A 26,625-nucleotide genomic window follows, 5' to 3' on the forward strand; every position below is an offset into this window, starting at 1 on the left:
TTAATGCAAAACCCGGCCCACAAAATATACATCACTAGTAATTAATAATCGGTATGGATCAGGCACCAACATTAAGTGCCTTTGTGCATTGTTTCATATAATCCTCACGACTACTTGATAGTGTTAACATCACAAGCCGCTCCCCTACCCCAACCCCCTTCTATGAAAGTAGAAACTGAGGTCACACCTGAGAAGCTTGGTTAAGGATACACAACTGCACGAATTACCAAAGTGGAGATGCCAGACCTGCTCCACCAGACTCAGACTTGACCTTGTCTCCTAAGCTCAGCTCCTTGTTGGCTTAGTGCTCACCGGCCCTGCTGCACAGCCTCCCAGTCCAGGTGCTCTGGAGACTGGGCACCCAGGCTTGTGCCCGAGGTCCTCCAATCTGCCCGGTGCCTTCCTCCGAAAGGGCTGGAAACAAGAGGTGTGGGGGCGGGAGAGTCTGCTTCTTTCCTGGTTACTACTTGTTTTCGCCACTGACCTCGCTGACCATTCTGTCAGCCTCCACCCACTGTGACTGGATATTTGAGAAGCGAGTTCCACCTAAATTAGGGTAAGAAGGTGCTCTTACCGTGGTTTGCTGGGTGACATCAACCTTATGTATATACTATTTGGTCACACAAACCAATGGAGTCACCTGACAATCCAATTTTTAATTATTAGTCTAGGTTTTGTGTTTAGTGAGTATTGTACATCAGACATTTATCGGAGTGAAGATCAATTACTGGAACTCTCTTAAATAACAGCTTTATTGAGGTACAATTCAGATATCAATTCACACGTGAAAGACTTTAAGAATTTTTCCTCTTAGCCTATTGGTTTCTTTTGTAAAAGGTCCCTACTATTCCAGACACAACTTTTAAAGTTAACAATAAAATAACTCAAGTTGGACTTTCACGATACTTGTCCGCAATCGCTTTTCTTCAAAAGAGAAGCAAACCGTTTCCTGTTGATTCCCACGGACAAAAATCAAACCTGTTGTTGCTGCCACACATCAGTAGCGCGTTCGGCCCATTTCCAAAGAAATGAGTCAAGCGACCGGCATCGCGGTTTGGAACCGAGCGGCGCAGCCGGAGCGAACTCGCCCTCGAGGAAAACCCGGCAGAAGAGGACACCGCGGGGAGGCGGGCGGCTTGGGGCAAAGACCAAGTTTTCTCTGAACAAGTCAGTTCGCGATTAGCCCGAGGAGGTGCGGGCAGGGCTTCCCGCGGGCGCCCGGGCCTCTCCCTCCCCGCGGAGACAGGCCCGGGTCGCAGCTACAGGTGAGCGAGCCTCGGGCCCGGGGGCCGGCGGGGTCCCGACCCCGGTGGCCCGGGCCCGCAGGCGGGGAGCGGAGTGGGGGGACCGACCGGGATCCGAGGCGCAGCCGCCGGGAGGAGCGCGGCGGGGGCGGGGGCGCGGGAGGGCGGGCCCGGGGCCGCCGAGGTGCGGGGCAGCCCGGGGGCCGCAGGGCGCACGCCGCCCCCGCCCCCCGCCCCCGGCGCGATCCCGCCCCCGGCGCGCCCGGGTCCCCGCGCCGGACGCCCGCCTGCGCTGCGGGCCGAGTCGTGGGCGCAGGGCGGTCCGCACAGAGGAGGAGGAGGAGGAGGAGGAGGAAGAGGAGGGGGAGGAAGGCGGCGGGGGAGGAGCTGCGGGGAGGCGGGCCGAGCGCCGCAGTCGCGCCGGCGCTGGGCGAGGAAGCGGAGCCGCCGCGGCCGGTGAGCGTCTGCGGGGCAGGGTCGGGGCCGGGCTGGGCGTCCGCCGGCCCCCCGCGGTCGGGCGGCCGGGCGCGGGGCGCTGCTCCCGGGGCGGCGGGGCCGGGCCCGGAGGAGGCCGGTGCAGCCCGGGGGCCGGGCGGCGCGAGGCCCTGCGCCTGGGCGCGGGCCGGCGGGCGGGGAGCGGCGTCCGGGGAGCCGGCGGGGAGGGCCGAGGCCTGCTTCCGCCGCCGCCCGCCTGACCCTCGGCCTCCGGGGCCGCCGCGCGCCGGGCCGCGCCGCCGCCTTTGTGGCCCCGCAGCCGCCGGGGAGAGGCCGGGGCGCGGCCTGGCCTGGGGCGGCGGCGCGGGGCCTGCGGGCTCCTCACCCGCGCTCGGCCCGCTCGGACCCCGGTGCCGGGGCCCGGGGACCGGGATCTGCGGGGCCCGAGCGGGGAGGCGCGGCCGGGCCCCCGGGCGACTCCGCAGGGCGCTGCTGGTTGGATTCACTGTCGGGGCTGCGGGTGTTCGGAGGTGGAACCGGGGCAGGCCGCGGTTCCCAGTTCGCCTCGGGACCTGGCAACTTCGGGGACACCGAGGTGGCTCGCGGCGGAGCAGGGCCGTTGACGTTTCCCGGTGCGGGTCCTGGCCCACAACTTGCCGCGCGTGCAGGTACCTCCGTGCGGGGCACGTGCAGCCGGGATGGGGGTTCCGTCCCCACTTTCTGGAACTGAGGGCCCGGTGGGAACACGCGGTGGAAGGCGGGCTCTTCCGGGGAGGAAGCGCCCAACGTTGGACTCGGTGCCCGGAACGTTCCCGGGACCAGGCGACGGCACCGAGCCAGAACGGTTCCCAAACAGGGTGCTCATCGAACGGGTTCCTCGGAATGAAAACGTGTTCGTAATCGAACAGAAGTGAACTGCCCTGTCCGGCCAGGTGAAGTCTCCGGGGTGTTCTCGGCCCTGGGAGGCATGCATTTCTCTGGACTCTTTCCTTAACCCAGCACGTACCGCGGCATGAAATGCGCTTCACTTCCCTGAATGAATGAATTCTAAGGGGTAATATCTAGTGCTGTGGACAGTCGAGTGGCCTTTAAAACCGCGAACAGCACGGTTGACCAAGTTTCACCGGTAAAGCCCCCAAACGTAGCCCGGGGTACAACTCTCCCCACTTCGGGGTTCTCCTCCCTGCTGCTTGACCTGGAAGCCCACATGGTGGGTGAGGTTCAGAATCTTTCGGGCCCTTAGATTTCCGCAGGGACCCCAATGTTCTCTGGTTGCTGTGGGGGAAGCTGTCTGGTTATTCACCCGAACCTCTGTCCTTTTTAGGACTCCCTTCCTCATCTCTTTGAAACACTTTCCTCCTTATTCTGGTCCTTAAATATCTTAGGAGTTGGTGGGGGAAGTATGCTGTTCCTTTCCCTGTCTTTTTATTTATTCCTCACCCCAGGACATTTTTTCATTGCTTTTAGAGAGAGAGGACTGGGGGGGAGGGGGGCGGGGAGAAACATCAATTGGCTGCCTGCCCTGTGCGCCCCCAGTAGGGATCCAGCGTGTAACCTGGGTATGTGCCCTGACTGGGAATTGAACCCACAACCTTTCCATCTAGGGGATGATGCTCCAACCAGCTGAGGCACCTACCAGGGCTCCTTTCCCCTTCTTTCTGTGGAAAGACTGGTGGACCTTAAACGGGACTGCTAGAGGATCCAGGGACACACCTCCAGGCGTCACCTGGCACCCTGCCCTTTCTAGGCAGTGCCTCACAGGGAGTGGCAGAGAAGGGGGCTGGGAGCCCTTGACCTGGGCTGTACCTGACCTCCGAGGAAAAGCTCCCCTGTCCTGGCCAGATTCCTGCTCCTTTCGGGGCCCAGGGTCCTGCGGGCTCCCTTTAATGGCCCTGTTTTTAGGGAACAGAAGCCAGTTTCTTAAGACTGTCTTGTTATGTACCTTCACTCCTCACTGATAACTTGGGGAGTTTGGTCACTTTTGTGTTACTAGTAGTAACTAAGAATGTTACTAGTAGAAACAATGTTACTAGTAGAAACAGTGTTAGTAGAAACATTGTGGTCACGTGTCAGGAAACGTTTGTGTTACTCGTAGTTAAGTACCTTTTATTTTGCTTGCATATGTTACTGTGCAGTCTTCTTTAAAAGTCATAAGCTATTCTGAAAAAAGAAAACGTTCGGTCCGTTTCCAGTTTGTGGCAGTCATTGTTTTCGCTCAGAAACATGCCGCCCTGTGAAATGGGTTGGCACACAACTATGCTGAAGTGTGGCCTTTATTTATAATCCACTCTAGCTAATGGGTGTCCATGCATCCCTTCAGTACTTCACAAGGGCAGACAGGTACACGCCCCTGAGCTGAGATGGCCTCGTGCTGTTTCCTGCTTGGGGCGTCTTGTAAGGGACGTGAAGGTTGTCTGTTTCAGTCCCCTGTCCTCATCCCTCGCCCCGTCCAGTTTGGGGACCGTGCACCTGTCGTGCCGGAGTACTTTTGTAAAATTACACCTTTTACAAGGGAGGCATTTATAATAGCTAGTGTATGTCACAGGCAGGCCAAACTTTTTGGTGTGACGGGGCTGATCAAAAGAGTCACCTAGGCAGGAAACTGGAAACGCAGTGGGACGCGATTCCTTTGGACTGAGAGTGAAATTGGCACCCGTTTGCTGGTGGATTTATTATTCTCTGGAGCACAATACATAGTGAAGGCTTTAGGACTCAGGGCGCATCTTACTTTAAACTCAGTGTCTTCTGTGATGATGCCCACAAACATCACATTTCACTGAGTTGGAACAGTTGTTTTTAGGCAGCTGTTGGTTGTGTTGAAATTTCAATAACAGATGTAGTAGGTGAAGCCATTGAAGATTTCATTTCTCGCGTTGCGCCCAGAGGACGTTTTGGGCGTGTTAGATCTTTAAGAAAGAGTGTGTGTTGTTGTTAGACCCTGGACAGGTGTTCTGTCCCCTCTGAGTCTCTTCCTCTCATGTGGCCAAAGTGGGGGCCAAGGTGACACCGCTGTGGTAAGCATGTTTTGTTTCAAGGAAAATCCGAACCCTGCCCTGGGTTACAGGGTCCCTGTCTGGTTCTGCAGAAATTCACAGAGTAGGTTTTTGAAATCAGCTGTCAGTCTCGTTTGCCTCGTCTGTAAAATCGTGCCTTTCTCAGCCTTGGCGTGAACATTAAGTGAGATAATGGGTGTAAGTGTATGAGTTCGGTGCCTGGCATGGGACCAGTGCAACTAGTCACAGTTAGTTTAAAATATTCTGGGACTGGTGAACAGGAGTAGTATCCTTGTGTATCCTCAACGTCTACATGAGACTCGGCCTTTCCGGTTCAGGAATCCCTGTGTGGGGACAGAGGGAGGTGGGAATGAAAGAGGGGAGAATGGGAGCCCAGCTGCTCTGGGTGTGAGGTGACAGGGGCTTGTGATATGAGCAGCGGTTCGGCTGCTTGGCCCTGGGTCATGGTGGTGAGCGAGGGGTCGAGAACACAAAGGTCCTACCCGTGTCCTTCTGCAAGCCCCACGCTGGTTTTCATACATTTTCACGTTGTTTGATCACTCTCAACAGCTGTCACACTGAACTTTTTTTTTTAATCATTAAAAGGGCATCACACTCCAAGAGTATGTCTGGGGAGCGGTGGCTCCCCCCTTGTCCCGGGGAGCAGACCGTGGAGTAGAAAAGACAGAGAGCAGAAGACAAGACCGACGCTCTGAAGGCCTGGGGGGCGAGCAGTCCGTCGTCCGGGCGTCACGGAACCTGACGGCGTCACGGAACCTGACGGTGTCACCGAACCTGCCGGCGTCACCATGCCGTCCTGAAACTTCCAACAGGTGAGTGCAGTTGTCCGAAGAGGCCCGTGCTCCCTACCGCAGCTTCGTGGCAGTGTGAGCTTATATTTAATACACACACTTGTGTTGAAAGTTGTTGTTTTTTCCCCCAGAAAGCAGAAGGTATATCTGGGTCCTATTCGGTAAGATGTTCATGAAGAACAATTTGAAGAGTTTGACGTTATTCTTCAGAACTGTCTACACAGTTCTAAATACACGGTGTATTCACCAGGTGCTCCCGACAGACTCTCACTTGGTGCTGTGTACGGCTGTCCTTGCGGTGACGGCCGTTGTGCTGGACGCCCCTGCAACCCGCTGCACGGTCGAAACAGCAGCGATCCGCTTGTACACGGAGGTGAATTCTTACTCGTGGGCTGTTTACTCAGTTTTGGTTTTGAAGGAAATATCCTTTTGACAGTTGTCGTTTTTGCCCGTTGACGTTTTTTAAAGATGAACACATACACACACCCCTCCCCCATACACGTGGACTTCGGGAGTAACGGCGTTACCAGGTATCACAGACTCAGACTGTGTAAGCGGGAACCAGACTGTGTTAGGATGTCTGTGGTTCGGCACACGGGTGGGGTTCCTGCGTTGTGGACTCAGAAGGACGCTGCTGAGGGTTGACCGGCTTCATCCTCACCCAGACGATGAGGAGGCCGAGACTTGGAGTGGTTACCGAGTGGCCAGAGTCCCACACCCCGTGACAGACCCCGCAGTGGATTCTGGAATCTGCTGCCTGTCGCTGGTACCACCGGTGCAGGGTGTCGCATTGACTCCTGGCAGCAGGAGAGTTTGGATTTGTGTCTTCATGGCAGATGTCACCACAAAGCTGGCTCTTAAGAGGGTGACCTGTGTGTGATTGGGAAGGGCTAGTGACGATAGGACTGTTCCCGCAAACAGGGGGAATCAAACCCGAGCTGTATCATCCTCCTGGAGTTTTCTTCCCCCCTCTTTCCCAAGTAGGGTTTGCCTGTTTTCTATTTCTTAGTTTCCTTCCTCGATTTGATGGAGCTCATCCTTCTGGTGATTTCCCAGATGGGGGATGGCGGAGCAGGGTGGTGTCATGTGTGTGAGTGTTTGACACCTTGCATGTCAGAAAATGTCTGTGTTCTCAGTGTTGGATTTGGAGTCTGGCTGCATGTAGATTTCTAGGCTGCTGTTTAAGTCAGTGGCAGCCTAAGTCAGAAATCTCAGCACAACAAGAAAAGGTGCGTTTCTCGCCTTTGCCGCGTCTGCTGCGGCCTGGGCTCCTCTGGCATCTTCCTTGGGCTCAGCCTGCTTTCACCGGCGCCCCCTCTCATTCCCTGTGGCCCGGGCCACCACAGCAGGGGCAGACAGAGCTGACAGGCGGGACGGGGCCGGCACTGAAATATTTGCCGCAGACGTGGCGCATGTCACGCTTGGTCACAGTCCGTCACCTGGAGCCAGTCACACACCCGTGCTGGGGTGCTGAGAGCAGTCATTGGCTGAGAGCCTGTGCCGCGTGGAAGGTCCGTCTCCGGAATCCGCAGGGCGCTGGCTCTCAGTGGGTGTCATCGCGTCCTCTCCCTGGATGCCCTGTGGGACCTTTGTGTCATTTCCGAAATTCTAACATGTTACGGTGATGTGCCTGATGATTATTTGTTCTTTTTTGGATGTGCTGACCATTCCATGGGTCCTTAGACTCTGTAAACTTGCAATCTTTGGTTTTGGGAAAATGTTTAAAATTTCTTTCATAATTTTTTTCCCTTGAATTTTTTTTCTTTTTTGGACTGAAGTTCTGTGTTACATGTTGGACTGCCCGAATTGATACATTATTATTTTCTAACTTTTTTTCCACCTCAATTTTGTAAAATTAGCTTTGTGGGGAGGGAAATGTTCTCAATTTTTTCTTTTTTCTTGAATTTTAATTTTGGCTGTAGGAGGATTTGTTTGCTAACTGTTCTCTCCCTACTTTTTATTTTTATTTTTTTAAAGATTTTATTTATTTACTTTCAGAGATTGAGGAAGGGGGGGAGAAGCGAGGGAGAGAAACCTCAATGTGTGGTTGCCTCTCACATGCCCCCAACTGGAAACCTGGCCTGCAGCCCAGGCATGTGCCCTGACTGGGAATCGAACTGGCAACCCTTTAGTCTGCAGGTTGGCACTCAGTCCACTGAGCCACATCAGCCAGGGCCTCTCCCCACTTAATAGAATAGATAGCTTATGACTCTCTTGTTTCGGATTTGTGATACCTTTTCTCAGATGCCTCTTTATACTGCCTTCCCTCCCAGTAGGGGAAACTCAGATTTCAGTTTTCTTCATTCTCTCTAAGCCGGTTCACACTGTTATCTGTTTGCCATTCCTCAGTGTCCTTGTGTGTTTTTTTGTGGGGAGGGGGAATAGTGGAGATAAAGAAGTATTCAAGTTCATTTAAAGTTTTTTTTGTTCTTTTTAATAGTTTGTGTTTATTTTCCTGCATCAGTGAATATTCAAGCCTTTTGCTTCCCGGGGGAAGCTCACATCTAATTTCCCTTTAAACAAATTCGTCATTGTCATGGAGACGCACCTGTGTCCCCAGGTTCCCTGTAAGTGAGATATGAAGGGTCCGCTGATCTGCAGCGGGCGGTGCACTGTTTTAAGTGGGATCATTGTAAAATCGAGAGTTCCCATGTTTGGCAGTTTATAATAGATGATCACATTCGACAGTTATCATTTTACAATGCGTAAGTTTTCCGTTGTGTGAGATTTTTATACTGTTTGCTTAATAGGGCTGCATTATTAATTTGAATGATGATTGTACCTCAGGATCCACTTTATCTCTAAAGGTCAGTGAGTGAAGTTTGCATTTGCCATTAACATACATTTAGTAAATCTTATGGGGATTTCTTTTGCATCCCAAGCCTGCTATTAATTTCAGTGTACTAATAAGAAATGTGGAAGAATTATTTTAACTGAAAGCTCATATTCTCTAATGTGAGCTGAATGAAAAAACTCACATCTTCTCCGCAAAAGCATTTGAAGGGTTGACAAACTGCTTGTTAAAATTGGAGCTTCTGTGTTAAGATCTAAGGGCTGTTAGTTATTTTTATGTGCCTGTTGCTCTTAAGAGTTAAACGATTTTGCTTCAGTACTTCAGTATGGTTAAGAAATTTTGTGTATAAGTGAATAACCTGAAATTTTGAAGGATGTAACGAAAGTAACGAAGGAACTTGGTCATTGGACTGTCTGGTCAGCGACTTCGCCGCAGAACGAAAACAAAACCAGAGCTACACCTTCGGAGACTACTTCTGTGTCAGTGTTTGTCAGAAATTCTCCCAGGATGCTACCTACCCGGTGGCTGAAACAATGAGGTCATTCTTTGTCATCGGCAGTCACAGCGCTGAGGTGCTTTATGGAATCCGCTGTGCTCTCAGCCCAAACCCCGAAAAGTGCTTGGAAAGGTGTAAAGATATGCCCATTAACATTCAGTATGCACATATATCAAGATGGGGGGGGGTGAATGGTTATATAAGTGTACTCCTTTTTAAAATCCAACATGTTAAAACTCCAACTAGAAAATTAAGGAGGGAGTTTATTTCATTAACTAATTCTTACAAGGCAGCTCCGTTAATATTTTACACGATTTCCTATTCAATTTCCTATTCAGTAGGAATGCTGGGACACAGTTATAGAAGATGCTTAGGAACGAGCAGGTGAAAGTTCTCTGCAGGCTTAATGTCTGAGTGTTTGCAGGTTTTGTTTTTGTTGAGTCACATGCTGTGAGAGCAGGGTCCGGGTTTGAGATGAACTTGTTTCCAGGGGAAGACAGACGCAGGGTTTGCTCGGTGCCCGCAGGCAAGGCGGTGCCGCCCTGTATTTTTACTGAGGTGGCCTGCAAAGTGGGAATGAATACTTATCAGAACTTTTGGTATAACTATACATTCATTTTAATGTATTAAATTTTAAATTATTTGACACCTTTAAGTCCATTTTTCTTAACATGGTTATCTTTAAATTTTTTTACCCACCTTTGTGGTCATGCAGGTGTTCATAGTTTTTGTGAATAAAGCTTATTGTGGTAAGATCTAGAGGCTCTGAAAGAAGGCAAAACCTTTACTGTGTTTCAGTTATTTTTATTTGCATGTAATTCTCACGAATGTGAAGAGTTCCAGATTTTACCCCATGGGCAAGCGGACAAGTTAGCCTGAAACAGAAGAAATGAGACCCCCCAGCCGGAGATACAGGACTTTTTCCAGGATACGGTCAGTAGCCAGGGGTCAGCATTTGCGCCACCTTCTCGAGCACCAGTGCCACGCTGAGCAGAGGAAATAGGGGACCGACCAAGAAATCCAGGAAAACTCCTTGGAGGCTGGTGCTGTGGAGCTGGGACGATGGGGCCGCAGCGCAGACCAGCGTGGGGGTGCAAAGTGGTTGGGTTCTGCGTGCACGGTGACCGTGGCCAAGCCTGGGATTTTGTGACATGGGGGACGTGGGGTGTGAAAGAGAGCAAGGAGCCGAGGGCGACTCCAGATGTTTGATCTGAGCAGCTGGACGAATGGAGTAGCCGCGAGTGAGCGGGAAAGGCAGAGAGGAGAGAGCGGTGTGGGGTGGGACGGGAGAGATCCCAAGTCATCTTCTGAGCTGGCCCATCCGTGTCATTTAAGGCCAGTGAAGTCACTGAGGGCAGACGAGTGGATGGAGAAGTGACCGAGGATGCGTGCTGTGCTGGGAGCTCCAGGACGGAGAGACTGGAGGCTGCTGGGGGCACCACCCGAGTGTCAGATGCTGCCGATGGCGCCTGCAGATGAGGACCAGGAGCTGGGGCAGGATGTGCAGCGCGGGCGTCACTAGGACCTAGAGGAGGGCCGTTTCCGTGTGGCGGCGGTGGAGGCGGTGTCTGGAGTGGTTGCAGAGAATGCCGGGAGAAGCGGGCGGCAGGCCTCGCGTGTGCGTGCTTTCCCCGCCGCGTTTGCTGCAGGCGGTTTGAAAAATGGAAGCTCTCTTCCCATAGCTGGTGGGAAAGTGGGGTCAGGACAAGTTCGCTTATTCGTGTGAGAATTGACATTTTCAGGAGTGATCTTGTAGAGTGGGGAAATTGGACAGTGAGGGAGAGCGTGTGTGCAGGTGGAGGGGGCCCTTGGAAAGGTGTGTGTCCCTACACGGGGGGGAAACAGGGAAACCCATGTCGCCAGGTCGGTGGGAATGATGCTGGAGTTTGAGGTTTTTCTGTGATGTTCATTTTCTCAGTGAAACAGGAAGCCGGGCCATCAGCTGAGGTCGATGGTGGTCGATGGCGTGTCACAGATGTGTGGAAAGCTGTGGAATGGTCCACCAGAGCAGCGAGAGGGGGCGCGGACCAGGGAGGTGCAGTTTGATTTCCAGGCAGCATGGCGACTCCCTCTGAAGTTCATGGGCTGGGCTATCGAGTGAGACCATGGGTTTCTCCAGCCACATTCCCCTGGAAGGGTACAGGTGTGGTCTAGACAGAGTTGGCCCTAAATGGTATTGGGGTTTTGCCAAGAGAGTGAGAGAAGCGGCGGATTGAGGGTCTCTGCTGGGAAGCGATTGTGATTATCGTGGAAAATAAGCTGAGTTCAGAGCCTTTTGGGCTTTGAATAGGTCAGGCCATTCCCTGATTATATAGACACCCAACAAAACGTTAGATTTGCAAAAAGCTATTTTTGGTGGGGTGAGGAGAAGGTGGAGTCTGCCTAGGTTCTAATACAACAAAAGTAATACAGTTATTTTTATCTACCGATTTATGTCTTTGTTTGGCGGTCACCATTCACTGAAAGCCAAGAAAAGGCCTGTGTTTTGCTCTGGCCTGATGGATTTGCACGACCATTCCCTTTTAAAGAAGAACAAACACACACACACTTCATTCTTCCGCTGAAAATAAAATGCTGAAAGTGACATTTACAAAGACTTCTGTGATCAGCTGGACAGTTTTGCTGTATTTCCTGCTGGTCTTGTTTTCCACCCTATTCTTTCTGTATAATCGAGACCATGCTTTACATGCTACGATTTTGTTCCCTGCGCTTTTGCACGTAACAAACGAACAATGTGAACTTCTCTCCCATGTTATTTATCTCTAGTATAAATTTCGGTGTAAGTGCTTCCTTCAAAGCCCACTGTGTAGATGGACCAGAATTCTGTTTACAGTTCTCTTACTACTAGAAGTTAGAATGCCTCTGGTATTTAAGTCTTAAATTTATTTTTTTCATATATATGAATGCAGGGGACATATGCTTTGATTTCATATCATTTCTCGAAGATTTATAAAAATAGCATTGTCAGGTCACAAAGTATGGATATTTTGGAGTTGTGTATCTCCAAGTTATATTTTTACAGCCATATTAAGACATCTTCGTATAATCAGCATCATTGTTTAGATAAATCTTTGCTGATGTGACTTGTGAAAAATCATTACTGTTTTAATTTGCACATCTTTGATTCTTATGAGGGTCAGTATTTTTCTGGGAACATGTAGAACCAATTAGTTATTTATGGGGAAAAGTATATAATTTTCTCTGCCTCGTACATACACCAGTACCAGATTAATCAAAGACTCACATTTGAAAAGTGCAACCTCAGTACTTTTCTAGGTAATACAGGAGGCTCTAGTGCTTTCAGGTGTCAGGGGATTTCTTAAGAAAATAGAGGGGCAAGCAGTAAAGGAAGACTGACAGATTCGACTAAAGTAAAATGAGAAACTCCTGTTCTTCAAGATGCCACACAAAAAAGAGAAAGTCGGGACACAAGATCTCCACCATGGTGGAGAAAATAGGGGGGTGATCTGTGGGAGCTGGCATGGAGTGATTTAGGGTCTGGAACGGACCTGCCAAATCATGAATCTTTTTGTTGTGTATATTTGGCCATGCGTTTAAATGATTTTTCCCACAGTAATCAGGAAAAGAAAAACGTTGATTAAAAGCCAGCTAATTGGATGTGCCCAGTGGTATTGCATGAGGGTTCCCAGTCTCGGCAGTGGTGCGGACCCTGGGCTTGCCCCTCAAGTGGAGGGGGGTGGCACCTCACTGTGCTTTTCATTCCCAGGGACCAGTGTGATTAAACACCTTTTCATGTGGTCATCACTCATTTGTATGTCTTCTTTGGTAAAAGTTCTATTCCAGTCTGTTGCCCATTTGACAAATCGGGTTATTGCCTTACCTACATGTTCTGGGTCCAAGTTCTTTGTCAGATAAATGATATGCAGGTATTTGCCCCCTTTCTGTGGCTTGTCTTTCAGTGATGCGTTGGGGAGCACAGAAGTCTGGGGTGTCAGTGAACCCAGAGCTGAGTGGTTTGCATCAGCACTTTCTCAGCTGGCGCTGCTTATCTCCAGAATGGTGACTTTGGACAGAGTGGCCCACTAGAGTGTTGGGTTTTGCAGGGACAGTTTGTTCCCTCCCTCCAGAAGTGACTCCCCCGGGACTGTGTTTATTGACTCCTTTCCGATCAGGAAACTGAGGCATGAACACCCAAGCCTGGTGGGAAGCGGCGGCTGTGGTCTGAGCTCAGGCGGCACTGCCAGGCTCTGTCCCCCGAGCCGGTAGTGGGCTCTCGCAGTCGGATGAGGTGCTGGCTTCAGGTCCTGTCCCAAGGGGGCCAGCACTTGCGTTTAGGCGGCTTCCTTTGTGACTTTGAGCCAGTTGTTGAAACTTTCTAACATTTAGTACCTTCCAAGTGGAGTTCTTGGGAGGATTCAAGAAGATTAATGCACATTTCTCAGTACGCACCTGGTGTGTAACCGTCAACTAGGTGGTGGTGGTGGTGGTGACAGAGCCGGAGCAGGGTAACAGGAAAGCACCCCTCCTCCTGGTGTGAGTGGGGCGTCTCTCTCAATGGTGGTGCTGTCCTCCACGCGGTTCTTCCTCTGAGTATTCTCTTGCTTACCCTCTACACTGGAGCCTTGCGGGTGGGTGTGGGGACTTGGTTTTTCATCCCTGGGGTTAGACTGGCTGGCCGCTGTCTCCTTCTACTTTTCAAGGGAGGGCGGCGTTGCATCAGCATCAGGACCAGGGTGGGACCTGGAGGGTTAGAGGGAAGCAGGTGTGGGGCCCTGGTTGGGCGGCTCCGCAGATTGGAGCGTCGTACCCCACACCTGGGTTTGGTTTGGTCGCAGGTCCGGGTGCACGTGGGAGGCAACTGGCGGATGTTTCTCTCCCTTCCTCTCTCTCTAAAATCAATATAAACATATCCTCAGGTGAGAGGATTAAGAAAAGTAGGCAGGCAAGGGAGGCAAAGAGGTGGGCTTGCATCGTGGAAGTTTTCAGCATCAGGGTGGCTGAGGAGAACCACTCGCTCTGCGGGGTGAACTCGGGTGCCAGGGTTGTGCAGTGGGGTTGTTTGGCCGGCGCCTCGGGAAGCGGAGCCCAGAGGAGTCTGAGTTGCGAAGACAGAAACTGTCTGGGTGTAGGTGGGGTCTGCAGAGTGAGGCAGGCAGGGGTGGGCAGAGCGCCCTGTGGGTTAGGACCGGGGGAACCGGGAGTGGTTGGGAGGGCCGAGGGAGAGAGAGCAGGGGAGGCTGTTGGGGCCTGGACCCAGAGGGGTGCAGGGTCCTGCTTCCCATGATCGTCGGTGGCAGAGATGCTCGGACAGGCACTGTTTACCTGGACCGCCTGCGCTCCCAGTGTGGGTGGGGTGGCGGTTCTGTCGTGAAAGGAAGCCTGCCCCGCCGTCACTGAGAGATATAGTGGAGAAAGCATGTGACTGCCAGCCTCCAGCTCTTGTTTCCTGTCCCCTGGAGGTGGTCACCGATGTTGGGCTCTTCTTTTAGAGGTTTACTCTACCGATTTAGGCTTATCAACACACACACCAATGGGGTCACTGTGGCATTTTGTTTTGTAGCTTGTCTTCTCCAACATGTGCCTCGGACCTCTTTCTTTACCTGTGTAATATTCATTGTACTGTTGGAGGGTATAACTTACTAAACCAGTGCACTGATTTTTGATGCTTGTGATTGTGTCTTGGAAGATATTTAGGTCAAGTCCACAATTCCAGCAAAGAGACTTAGACAATAAAAAGTCTGTGTAATGATTAAGCGGGCTCTTTCTATAGAATCAGTTTTGTGATTTTAGGTGAGAGCCGTCCTCTCTGCCTCAGCTTCCCTGTCTGTGCAATGGGAGCATCACTATTGTTATGACTCCCATTAGCTGCAAGCACTCCAACTTCTATAGCCTCGTACGTGCTAGACTTTTTTAAAGGACATCACGTATATTAATGCATTTAAACACCACAACTAACTGCAGTGATCCATACTGTTATTTATAAGATCACACAACCGTTAAAAAGGGTGGAGCCAGGACGCACGGGAACTTGTGCTTTCTGGTTCCAGAAGAGCACCCCCCACTGTGCTGTGTGTGAGCATGGTACTGAATTTTCAGGGCTACAATGATTGAATGAGACACATCAAGTTCAATGGCTTCAGCCAAGGCCCGGCACCCATTAGGCCAATATGTGGCTTGTTTTTACCAACAATAGGCTTGGTACTAGGTAAATGACCAAGTACTATTAGCCTTTTTTAAATTTTTTAATTAATGCTGTAGGAACATCACTTTCCATATGTCCTTATTTTAGGCGTGAGTATATATCCAAAAGATAAACTCCCAAAGGCATAATTACGTGGTTAAACCATATGTGAATTTAAAATTTTGATACATATTTTAAATAACCCTGCGCAATTGTACCATTTACACTTAAACAGTTACCTGTGAGTGCCCAGTCTCCCCTACCCTTGCCAACATTGTTAGTGACTCAACTTTTGAGCTTCACGGGTGAAAGATACTCTCTCGTTTTGAGCGGAATTTCCTTCTCAGTGAATTTTTAGGGTTCAGGTACCATTTCCGTGCAGCGAGACTCACCCTGCCCGGCGCACTGTCTGCTGTTTACGCCAGTGCAGGTAGGTGTGTGGCCACCGCTCACACCCAAGATTCAGAAGGGTTCCCACCGCCCCCAGGGGCCAGCGACATCTCTGTGATCTCAGAATCTTCCAGGCTGTTGGTCGGTCACTTGAGTTAGTTTGCCCCTCTCTTTCTTGCTTTATTTCTCTTGCTTCTTTTCTTGCCTTTTTTTCTTCCATCTTTTCTTCCTTTGTCTTTCTTTTGGTGTGAACGGTTCACCGGGATATTTTGCCCATTTGCTGATGAGATCGTGTGCCTGTTTACTGATTTCTGAGAGCACAGCCTACCTTGTGAAAGTTGGTCTTTCGTCACGTTTGCGGTTTTTCTCCAGTTTCCATTTGTGCTTTATGCCATTTTTTGGCGATCTGGAAATTTGTAAGTTTTGCTTTTTTTGATTTATTGTTCTTTTCCTTTGTGGAGTCAAGGCTTTATGTAATGCATAGAAAGGCTTTCTGTAGTGCAAGGTTTTTATTGGAACATCTTTTCCCAACTTTGATGGTTAACGTTTGCATATTGGACCCCCCTGGAATTTATTTTGATGTGAGAAATAAAGTACAAAGCTCTGCTTCCCCCTCCCCACTCCCAGGTGGTTATCCAGCCTACTCATCGTCAGGTCTTGAATAATCCCTCCTCCTCCCAGTAGTGGAACATGCCCTCTGAGTCACACACTCTTCTGAATGTGTCTTGGTCTATTCCTTAACTTTCTGGTCTTCTTTTCCCCTCCACTTGTAAGGTGTCACACTGTGTTTTAATGCCTTGTGCTGCCTATTTTTTCTTATTTGTCCTTTAGAATTTTTCTTACTCTTTCTTTTTATCTGTCAAAGTTAGCTTTGTCATTTGTCAGGTTTCTTGAAAAATCTTTTCAGGATATTTTTTGGGATTTTGAGTGACTATTTGGACAGGAGGGAGTTGCTTTATCTGAGAGCAGGGTGTGTCTTTCTGTATTTCTGTAGAACAAGGACGATCCCCCGAGTGAAGTTCTCAGATGGTTTTAGATTTCGAGGCACAGTCACCTGCAGAAACTGTCACTTGTTGGCTTTTGGTGTAGTATCACGGAAGGATGTCCACAGTTACGTGGAAAGGTCATTGCATAAAACACCCCTCCCCGGACCTCCCTGCCCTTACCTGTAGGAGGTTGGATTTTCTTCTTGAACTGAAACTGCGTACTGGAAATGACGGAATGCAGAGATGCTGACGGGAGAGTCCCCCAGTCGTGAGTCAGAAGATAAAGAAAGATTTCCAGTAACGTGGGACACTGCCGCTTCTCTCACCGAAGTTTTATCGTTTGAGAAATATGCGTTTATTTCTCCCTGACAGTGTTATGCTCACATGAGTGCATATATTGTCATTTTAAAATGAATCAGTAATTACGTATTTTTAAGTCTTCTCAGTTTTCATTTCTAAGTAGAAATTTCAGGCAGTGTAACCCACAGAGACACAGCTTCGCGAGGTCTTCGCTCACCTGGCGGGAGGTAGAGGAGCGCGGAGCCCGGCCACCGTGGGACCCACCGAGGTGACAACAGGACAGTCCTCCGGCGGGGCGCTCGTCCGGGGGATGGGCTGGAGCTCGGGCGCCAGCGGCCTGGCTCGGGCTCTGGATCTGCTGCTTCCTAGTGGCTCTTGTTTAACGTCACTGGGCAAATGTTAATCTTTCTGGGACCCGGCTTCCTTACTCACAGACTGACAGTAAAAAGCTGTTTCAGTCGTTGAAGGTTAAGTAGTTCCATGCTGTCTTTTAGTTTTTTTTATGAGGTGTTACAATGACATATGTGACTATGTCCTGTCATTTTTTAAAAAATGGATTGTCGATACTTAAAGATATTATCTTCTGCCTTTGTGCATGAAATATTCATGTCTAAAACCTTTCCCCTTGCAATGTTATACATGTTTTCAAGTATATGTGTAAACCTGAACTTCGACAGTGAGGGAAGCAGCAAAAGCAAGTCAGGATGTTCCCTCAGGCAGCGGGAGGCAGATGGTAACCCTAGAAGGAGGTGGCGTGTATTTTTAGAAGTGCAAACAGAAAAACAGATTCTCCTAAAAATTCCCGTGTAATCTCTGCCTAGAAAATGAAGGGAAGGGATAGAAGACCACATGGCCTAATAGAACTTTTATAGTTTATGATGTCTAGAATTGAATTTTGTTTATTTAATGTTAGTGTTGAGCTGCGTGTGGATCGATACTGAAAAAAGAATAATCGGTCCCATAGAGAATTACTGAGTACTTTTAACTGTGATTGTCCATCTCTTGCTTCCTGTGAAGTGCGTGCAGTAGTGGGGAGCAGGAGTGCATGACCCCAAACTGAGCGAGGGTAATGTCAGTGTGGATGCCTGTCACGCGGGAGCAGTTGTGTGACGCCTCAGCGTCGAACTGCCTGTCACTGTGGACCGTTCTCACTCAGTTCAGTCCACCGTTCACTCACCCTGTGTTCATGGAGCGCCTTCTTTGGACAGGTGCGCGCTAGGGGCTGGGGAGACCGTGCTGAGGAAAGAATTGACGTTCTCTCTGCCTTTGCGCCGACGAGACTCTGCTGGGGTGCGAGGTGTTCGTCCAATGGTGACAGGCCAGGCCTGAGCCCAGGTGCACTAACAGCAGGCGGGGATTCTGGGCAGGAGAGGTGCGCAGTCTTCCGTGGGCCTGAGGCTGGGGGATTCCATAGTCGGGCAGAGGGGGGCGTGGGTGGCGCCTGAGGAATCGAGAGACACGCTGGAGTTTGAGCAGATTAATCAGAAAGGAGACTGAAAGACACAAATTCAAATCAAAGGGCCAGTAGCTTAAAGAGTTCTGTATTGAGAGTATGGTGAACATGAGTGCTTTCAATGTGATGGACCAGGTATCAAGTCAAGGGAAGGCAGACCGTGTCCCAGCGGTGTCCAACCTTTGGACGTCTCGGCCACATATTCAATACATCGTGACATGTGATCACACAATAATCTCACAATGTTTTAAGTCGGCGTATGATTTTGGGTTGAGCCACCGTCATAGCCTTTCTGGGCCACAGGTGGGACACCCCTGGTCGGACCTTTTTTTATACCTTTTTCCTAAATAGTGATAAATTATCCCTCAGGAGGGGACTGAGTGGGTGGAGGTGGTCAGGGTATCTCACCGCTGCACCCGATTAGAATTGCATGTCTGAATTCATTTACTCACAATTACTGGGCCCCTCCGACGCCCTTGCAGAGGCCCTGGACTTTTGGGGGATGTCGGTGGGTAAAGCACAGTTACAACCCCTGCTTCTGTAAAGCTTACATTCTTCAATGTAGGGGGTCGGGGGCAGGCAAAGAATGCAACAAATGAGAAAGTCTGTTGTATGCCAGACAAAAAAAAATAACAGTGCCCTGTAAGAGGCTTAGTGATGCAGCTCAATGGTGAGGTCAGGGCAGGTCTCACAGAGAAAGGGCAGTTGGCCCTTGAAGGACTGAGGGGAGCAGCTGGTCGTATCTGCAGCACCAAGGCCTGAACGACAGCATGTTGCCGAATTCAGAGCATCGAGAAGTCCGGGCAGGGGCCGGGGAACAGTGGTGTGAAGACGGGGGCGTCAGGTCACGTGGCCCGCAGCCCCGTGCCTTAGGGCTCACAGACCCCTGTAAAGACTTTGGTTTGTACTGAGTGAAGTGGAACGTTACCTTGGGATTCACCCTTCTGGATGTTTGGCTGTTGGATTTGAGACAGACCGGAGTCTGTGTGGGCAGGAGACGAGGCTGCTGCCCCCTCACGGCCTGCCTTCCACACCCCGGGCCGGGTCTGCATCTTCTGTCCTCGTCCGCACGTACCGTGTGTGGGTCCTTCTACCCTGGACTCACCAGGTGGGGTGCCCAGCGTCTTCCTGGCAACTCGAGATGGGCCCGCCCCTACTCCTGCCACATCAGTGGTGCCCACACCCCGACACACGTGTCTGATGTCAGCACGAGTACACTGTGAACCGGTGGACCCGGCAGGGTCTGCAGCCAGGAGCGTTTCCGGTCAGGTGTCAACTTTCAGCCAATTAATAATTCTGATTGAATGTTCGTTAGTGTCTCCAACATTACACCACAAAATGGAGGCATGATGAAGAATTTCTTGAAATGGAAATTAGATGTGAATAAAATTTCCATTGCAGTTGACTCAGGTCTGAGACTTTCCAATGCTTCTATGTTGAACTTGAACTTTTTAAATCAAACCATTGTTGGGGAAATTTAAGAGGCTTGTGACCTACTAGGGAAAAGTGGACAGTACTCTCCTGGAGCCAGCAGTGGTTGTTTTAACAACTTACATTTTATTAAACCGCTAGTCCTTCTTAAAAATGGGGCAATTCGAGACCTTTGGGATGTTCTCCTTCGCTCTGTATCTCGTCATCAGAGTTGCTTTCCTGGTAGGTTGGGGTTTGCGCACTGAAGAGGGTGCACTGTGGGCTCGGAAACTGGGACGTATACATATAAACTAGACCATGTTGGTATCTGAAGCCTTTTAATTCTTCTCCTTGCACTTAGACCCGAATACCTTGAACTTGGCCATCACGTGCCCCTCACTCACGCCCCAGGCTTCAGACACGTTGGGCTTCTCAGTGTTTGTATCTGCTGGTCCCGTCTCAGCGCCTTAGCTCAATCTGGAACCCAGGTGGCAAACACAGGGCCTGCGGGCTGAATCCGGCCCAGCACCTTGTTCCTACCCGGAGGCCGCGCCGAGCTCCTTGCCCCTAGTTAAGGAGAAGTTGCACGTATACAGTCCTAAAATTACACTCAGCCCTTCGAAGGCAGCCGTGAGGCCGATGTGGCCCCTGGTGAAAATGAATTCGACACCCTGCTCTAGCCAGTCGTTCCGTCCACTCCAGCCTTTCCATTGGTGACTTGCTCCTTCTCGTCATTCCTGTCTTGGCACGAATACTGGCTCCTCCAAGGGTTTGGGGGCCCTCAGGTGTTTGTGGAATCTGGAGCAAAAGCCCCAGTAGTTGCCAATGACCTTCTTCTTTATGGTCTGTGTCACAGTGACCAATCGTCATGTCCTCCCCGGTTCACTTGTGTTGTCTGCGTTTCCCAGACGGCCTCTGCCAGGGAACGGTGATGTGAGGACACAGCTGCTGGGCTCTGCTCCCACCCGCCTGGCTTCTTCCTCCCAATTACTACGTTTTCTCTGGGGACAGACCTTTGTGTGGGTTCCATCTCCTCGGAGGATGTGACGGTGGTGACGGCTGGAGGAAAGAACATGGGCAAGCCATTGGGTATGTAAAGTTCAGGGGGTTCACAGAGACTCGGGGACCCGCCCGTGGCTTCGCCCGCACCCTGTTGTGCAGCGGGGTCAGGGTGCTGCTAGGAGGCAGAATCAGAAATCGCCGTCGGTTATGAATGGCCATATTCTTGTCCGACAAATAATATATGTTAGTAATTTAAATGGTACATTTTTGTGCTCGGTAGAGGACAGTGGCACTTGGACAGTGAGTTCATCTAACATACAATAATGTTTAGAAGGGACTGGGTGTTCTGAACGTGTAGATGTATTTTAATTTTCACAACTTGCTCAGACACACGGGATGTAACGGAAAGACTTTTTTTTAGCTTGTTTCTTCCATTATAGACATGAGATTGCTGATCCCCCAGGAGGTTCTCCGATCTGAGTGGCTTTTACTATAAATGACTTCGTGGATTCTGCCCACGTAGGAAGCAAATCAATGTATTACTAAATCAGTGTCGGTGAGCTATCTCTCTCCTTTCAACTCCTACTGTGTGTTTTGTCGCTGTGCTGCTGATGGGTTTGCATTATAATTTATCCGCCGATCGACCCCTCTCCTGCGGGGTTGTGAGGCCATGCACCCTGCATTCAGCTGCGTCTCCCCACACAGCGCTGGGTTTGTAGTAGGCTTAGTGAACACACAGTGAATTCATGAGTGTCACCCAGGGTGGCACCGTAGCCTTTTACCACAGAACTGAGTGGCACTAATCTGCTGGGTGGGGAGGTCACAGTTGTACTCTTAGTAGGGTTAGCATCTTGCTCAAGTGCAAGCTGAGCATCTTTGTTACGACCTTGTACTTCAATAGTCGCACAAACTGCAGAGCATGGCCTCCGAGAACACGAAACATGTGCAGTTTAAGCAGAATGATTCTCAGGATCTGTTAGTACAGTTAGAGCAACTTAGGCCAGCATTTCTCCCTGTGATGTGAGGTCAGAAAGCCTTTACAGAATGGAAATCGTAGCATTTCAGTGACGGAACTGTGTGCAGGAAAAGTTTAGAAGTTGTGTGTCTGGATACAGAAGGAAAATATTTGCCTTTGGAAATTGCAAAATAAAAAATAAGAAGAGGAGGACTTAATAGTTCTGGAACTCTGCTTTGTGACCTTCTTTCAAATCGCTCTCCACCTGTGGGAGTACACAGGTGAGGCTCAGGGGCCAAGGTGAGTGGACCTCACAGGGAGGGAGGGGCACTGCGGGGCTTTTCCCAGAGAATTTGTCACAGACTGTGGGATGCTTTTTCTTCCTTCATTTTTTACAGAGGTTTGAATTTTTTAAAATATGTGTAAGTTGTTGAGGAGTCTACCAGGCTCGTTACTGTCCCAGTTCAATGCGGTGCCTCCGCCCCAGAATGATTGTTGCCTGTGGGGCACGGACTGGCAGCCAGGCCTCGGGTGAATTGGTGCAGAAGAGGAGCTTCTGGAGAGACGAGAACTCTGGCCCATGCTTCAGGGCAAGGAGGCAGGGGAGGGTTTGATCATTAAGTGTTGGGACATATTTGTCAAGTGCCGATTGCGTGGCAGGCACTGACATTCCTGCCGTACAGGGCAAAATGGAAGAAAACCCCTGTTCTAAGGGACCCGAGCTTCTTACGCACCCACTCTGGTGTCTTTGTCCAACAGCTAACAGAAACCGAGTAAAATAAAAGTTTTGTGAAAACTTATTTGATGTGACCTCTTTCAACAGTTTTTCATTTTTTTATTTTCTAGAAAATGGCTCCCGAGGGCACATGAAGCTGGAAAAACACACAGATGCAGTGTTGCATGCTGCCTTCAGATGTTCCAGGAGAACATTCCAGAGAGAAATTGATCCCCTCGGGTTAGGCCCTTCGTCATAATGAAGAAAATTAGTCTCAAAACCTTCCGGAAATCGTTCAACTTGAACAAAAGCAAAGAAGACACGGATTTCATGGTCGTACAACCACCGTCCCTGGCCAGCGATTTTGGAAAAGAAGATTCCCTGTTCGGTAGCTGCTACGGGAAAGACATGGCCAGCTGTGACCTCCACGGGGACGATGACAAAGGGGGCAAGAATCGGTCCAAGAGCGAAAGCCTGATGGGGACGTTGAAGAGGCGGCTGTCGGCCAAGCAGAAGCAGAAGGGCAAGGGCGGCACGCCCGCCGGCAGCACCGCCAACGACGACACCTTCTCCTCCTCCTCAGCGCCCATCGTCTTCAAAGACGTTCGAGCCCAGAGGCCCATCCGGTCCACGTCCCTCCGCAACCATCACTACAGCCCCACGCCCTGGCCGCTGCGGCCCACCACCTCGGAGGAGACGTGCATCAAGATGGAGGTGAGGGTCAAAGCCCTGGTGCACTCGTCCAGCCCGAGCCCCGCGCTGAACGGCGTCCGCAAGGAGTTTCACGACCTGCCGCCGGACCCCGCGTGCCAGGAGCAGAGGGGTTCCCTGAAGAGTGCGGAGTCCCCCAACGGGGACCTGCACCTTCACCTTGACGAGCACGTGCCTGTCGTCATCGGACTTATGCCTCAGGACTACATTCAGTACACTGTGCCTTTAGAGGAGGGGATGTACCCCTTGGAGGGGTCGCGCAGCTATTGTCTGGACGGGTCTTCTCCCATGGAGGTCTCCACGGTCCCTGCCCCGGGGGGCGGGAGCTCCTTCCCCGAGGATGAGCATCAGGGGGACCAGGAGCTCGTGGTGGCCCCCGAGATCTTCGTGGATCCGTCGGGGAACGGCTTGCTCATCGGCACCACGGGGGTCGTGCTGCAGAGCCCCAGAGGGGCCCACGAGGATGCCCCCCCACTCTCACCGTTGCTACCTCCTATGCAGACGAATCCAATCCAAAGGAACTTCAGTGGGCTCACTGGCACGGATGCCCACATGGCAGAGAGCGTGCGCTGTCATTTGAATTTTGACCCCAACTCCGCCCCTGGGGTGGCCAGAGTTTACGACTCCGTGCAGAGTAGTGGGCCCATGGTGGTGACGAGCCTTACCGAGGAGCTGAAGAAACTTGCGAAACAAGGATGGTACTGGGGACCGATCACACGCTGGGAGGCAGAAGGGAAGCTCGCCAACGTGCCCGACGGTTCTTTCCTCGTTCGGGACAGTTCCGACGACCGTTACCTTCTAAGCCTGAGCTTTCGCTCCCACGGCAAAACCCTTCACACGAGAATCGAACACTCCAACGGTAGGTTTAGCTTCTATGAGCAGCCGGACGTGGAAGGACACACGTCCATCGTGGATCTCATCGAGCATTCCATCAGGGACTCTGAAAATGGAGCTTTCTGTTATTCGCGGTCTCGGCTGCCTGGGTCTGCGACGTACCCCGTCAGACTGACTAACCCCGTGTCCCGGTTCATGCAGGTGCGCTCTCTGCAGTACCTGTGTCGGTTTGTCATCCGTCAGTACACCAGGATAGACCTGATTCAGAAACTGCCTTTGCCCAACAAGATGAAGGATTATTTGCAGGAGAAGCACTACTGAAGTTAGGGGAGCCTGCGTCCTGCACTTTGGGAGGAAGAGAAAGAGATTGGAATACAGTTTACAGATGTTCATCGCTATCAGAATCTTTGCTGCCATACTTATTTCAGTTTTATGTGTGTAAAAGAGTAATCGATTTGTTTTCCGGTGGGGAAGTGCTGGCAAGGTGTCTTGGGTTTATTTAGTCTTTAAAAAGGGAAGGCTTGAAGGTTTAGAAGTATGAATTCTCTCTCACCGATGTGCAGAATAATCCCAATGTGAATGATCAGATTCTCCTAACCCCCACCCTGTCCTTTGCTGCTATCCACTGTGATTTTTATGCATTAAAAGCACATTTCGTGTGTATTCCACCCTAAGTAAAGTTGAATGAAACCTACAGAATGAAAATTGTTAGTTTCTTTAAATGGCCCACTTTCAAAGAGAGTGTTGAGTGAACATACCCGTGTGATAAAACACAGAATTTAGGCATACACTGAAAATGATTTTTTAATCTCATAGTGGAGAAGGATCTGTTGAGAATTATGAATGATAGAATCTTGGGTACGGGAACACGGACCTGCAACATATCTTTTGTGACACTTGTTTCTAAATTATTTTTAAGGTTGTGCTAGGTTCTCTCTTCTTTTTTTCACTTTGGTTGTGAAAATTTGGATTTTTCTGTTGCCTTCATTTTTGTCTTTGGTTCATCTATTTTAATAAATGGCCTTACATTAAAAAATCATAAAGAAATACATATCACCAGTTTAGAAATTGTTGCCTTTTCTGTCTTTGAGCTCTAATACAAATCGTGATAACATATAAAGACCTAGACCAAGTCACACTAGACATATTAAACACTAGATGGTCATAGTTTCCTGTGGAAGCTATTTTTTGTGTTATCTCTATTTTCCTTTGCTGAAATGTTTTATCTGTGATTTCTTTAGCTTAGTCAACATTCTTGGGGGGGAAATTGATGTAGAACTGATTTTCGTAAATGGACTGGATTCTGTTGGAACACTCAGATTTCATATTAAGTTTTAAATTGATTTGAATGAATATTAAGAGATGTTAGATTTGACCCTTCATCCCACCGAGAAAACGAATGAGCCCAGTGACTTGGTTGAAAAATGGTGGAAATTGGGGAGCACCACGTGAGAAAAATACTGAAACCATCTCAGACAATATGGCAGTCTTGTTGCCCACCGTAGAGAGTACCGCTGTGGTACAGGTTTCCTATTGGTTGCTTTTTAAGTCTCAGAGAAATTGGCATTGGTGCCTCTTTTATCTCTTTGATTCAGTCATTTCGGTGGGGATGTGTATGTGATATCCCCTATACTTTGTAGTTCTTTTGAAATGCCGTGTTTACTCACTGTATGGTTCCTTAGTGCCGTATTTCAAGATGGCCCCACCCAGGAAATGTTCCCATCTCAGATAAAACATGTAATTAAGACATTTTGTCCTTTGTCACCCAGTTCTCCAAGCTCCTAACCCTGTTGAAGAACAATAGCAAACATCTTAGGTCAGACTTGACAGCTTTTTCATTCCAATATAGCAGTGTCCCCATTTTTCCTCTACTTGCTTTTTAGGGTCAGAACCGAGAGTTAACAAGAAGGGGCGCAGTACCATGATGTCTTGTTCTGGTATTTTGACTTAAAGGGGGAAAGGTACTTAATTGTGGAATGTTAAGTTGTACCTTGTTGCGAAGACTCGCTTTCTGATGTGTTCACCTAATACGATGGGGATACTGAATATACTGTAATAATATAATTTTAAATGTTCACTATAAGCTATTTGGATTGAGAACTATTGCAGAGTTGTAAACGTATCAAATTAATGCAAGACATTTAAACTATTTTTTTGCAAAACTATTTATTTTTAAACAATTTAAAATATATCTAGGGTGAGTTAAAAGTCCTTGTGCATCGCTGTTAGATGGCAGGTATTGTCACAGAGTCCCCGTGTTTTAATAATAGATGTTGAAATGGCTTCTCACGTGTGTAGAAGCGTGTCCGTGTGCTCTTTGTGAGGCTTTGCTGGGCAGAGGCCCTCCGAGTCCGCCGGGAGCCCCGTCTCGGCATGTGGGCCCAGCCGTTCCCCGCCGCTTCCTCGGTGGGGCGTGTTTAAGATCTAGCCATTTAGTTTCAAGTTCCGATTATCCTGGTTTTCATTTGAATGTTTTTTAAAGTATGTTTCGTGTTTTTATGGAGGGCGAGTCTTGATGCTGTTCTCATGTGGAAAGCCGATTCTGTGTGCTTTTGTATATTCGTAATATCAAATACTTTAAAGTAAAATGGGGTCTGACGGTGTGTGGATAAAAATAAATGGATTTGCCAAGAAATTACAATGAAAGAAGTATTGCAATATTTTCTGTGAGTGCCTGGGGAGGACCATTTGAAGTAGGCTACACAACATAATATGAAAGACTTTATAAGATCTTTGTAAGATCCCCAAACAGTCTGGTTAAAAATGGACAGGGGGGAAAAAGAGATAAATATTCAGGGTCTAGAGACAGTTTGGATAAATTTCTGGATTACATTGAATGGCAGCTTAGATGACATGGGCACAAGCCGTGAGTGATTTTTAAAAGTCTGAGCTCCAGGCATGAAGAAGAAAACAGGAAAGCTGCATCCTTCTGCCATAATAAATGAACCAGAGT

General features: G+C 49.7%; 2 protein-coding genes across 7 annotated transcripts; one reads left to right on the forward strand and one right to left on the reverse strand.

Moving 5' to 3' along the window:
- Window positions 1-1,028: 1,028 nt before the first annotated feature.
- Window positions 1,029-24,723, forward strand: SOCS6 (suppressor of cytokine signaling 6). Of its 6 annotated transcripts, none has more exons than XM_037145544.2 (3): window positions 1,029-1,265; window positions 5,279-5,505; window positions 22,259-24,723. In XM_037145544.2, the coding sequence occupies exon 3, from the start codon at window positions 22,386-22,388 to the stop codon at window positions 23,991-23,993; it is 1,608 nt and encodes a 535-aa protein (XP_037001439.2). In that variant the 5' UTR covers window positions 1,029-1,265; window positions 5,279-5,505; window positions 22,259-22,385; the 3' UTR covers window positions 23,994-24,723. The 6 variants fall into 6 exon arrangements, with proteins under 6 accessions (XP_037001439.2, XP_053520235.1, XP_037001431.2 ...); XM_053664260.1 differs by lacking the exon at window positions 1,029-1,265 and adding an exon at window positions 1,621-1,700; XM_037145536.2 differs by lacking the exon at window positions 1,029-1,265 and adding an exon at window positions 2,109-2,347.
- LOC128627235 (basic proline-rich protein-like) lies at window positions 1,169-2,544 on the reverse strand. The gene is made up of 3 exons (XM_053664159.1): window positions 2,352-2,544; window positions 1,648-2,193; window positions 1,169-1,536 (listed from the first exon to the last, which is right to left on the reverse strand). The coding sequence occupies exons 1-3, from the start codon at window positions 2,542-2,544 to the stop codon at window positions 1,169-1,171; spliced, it is 1,107 nt and encodes a 368-aa protein (XP_053520134.1).
- Window positions 24,724-26,625: the final 1,902 nt, after the last annotated feature.

Source organism: Artibeus jamaicensis, unplaced genomic scaffold (assembly GCF_021234435.1).
Source record: "Artibeus jamaicensis isolate MK-2021 breed Jamaican fruit bat unplaced genomic scaffold, CSHL_Jam_final contig_354, whole genome shotgun sequence".
Lineage (NCBI taxonomy): Eukaryota > Metazoa > Chordata > Mammalia > Chiroptera > Phyllostomidae > Artibeus > Artibeus jamaicensis.

Coding starts and splice junctions, on each gene's coding strand:
- SOCS6 (XM_037145544.2), top strand. CDS start 22,386: ATGAAGAAAATTAGTCTCAAAACCTTCCGGAAATCGTTCAACTTGAAC.
- LOC128627235 (XM_053664159.1), bottom strand. CDS start 2,544: ATGAGCACCCTGTTTGGGAACCGTTCTGGCTCGGTGCCGTCGCCTGGT. Junction 2,194..2,351: donor TGCACGTGCCCCGCACGGAG/GTACCTGCACGC, acceptor GAACACCCGCAG/CCCCGACAGTGAATCCAACC. Junction 1,537..1,647: donor CGGCGCGACTGCGGCGCTCG/GCCCGCCTCCCC, acceptor CTCGGCCCGCAG/CGCAGGCGGGCGTCCGGCGC.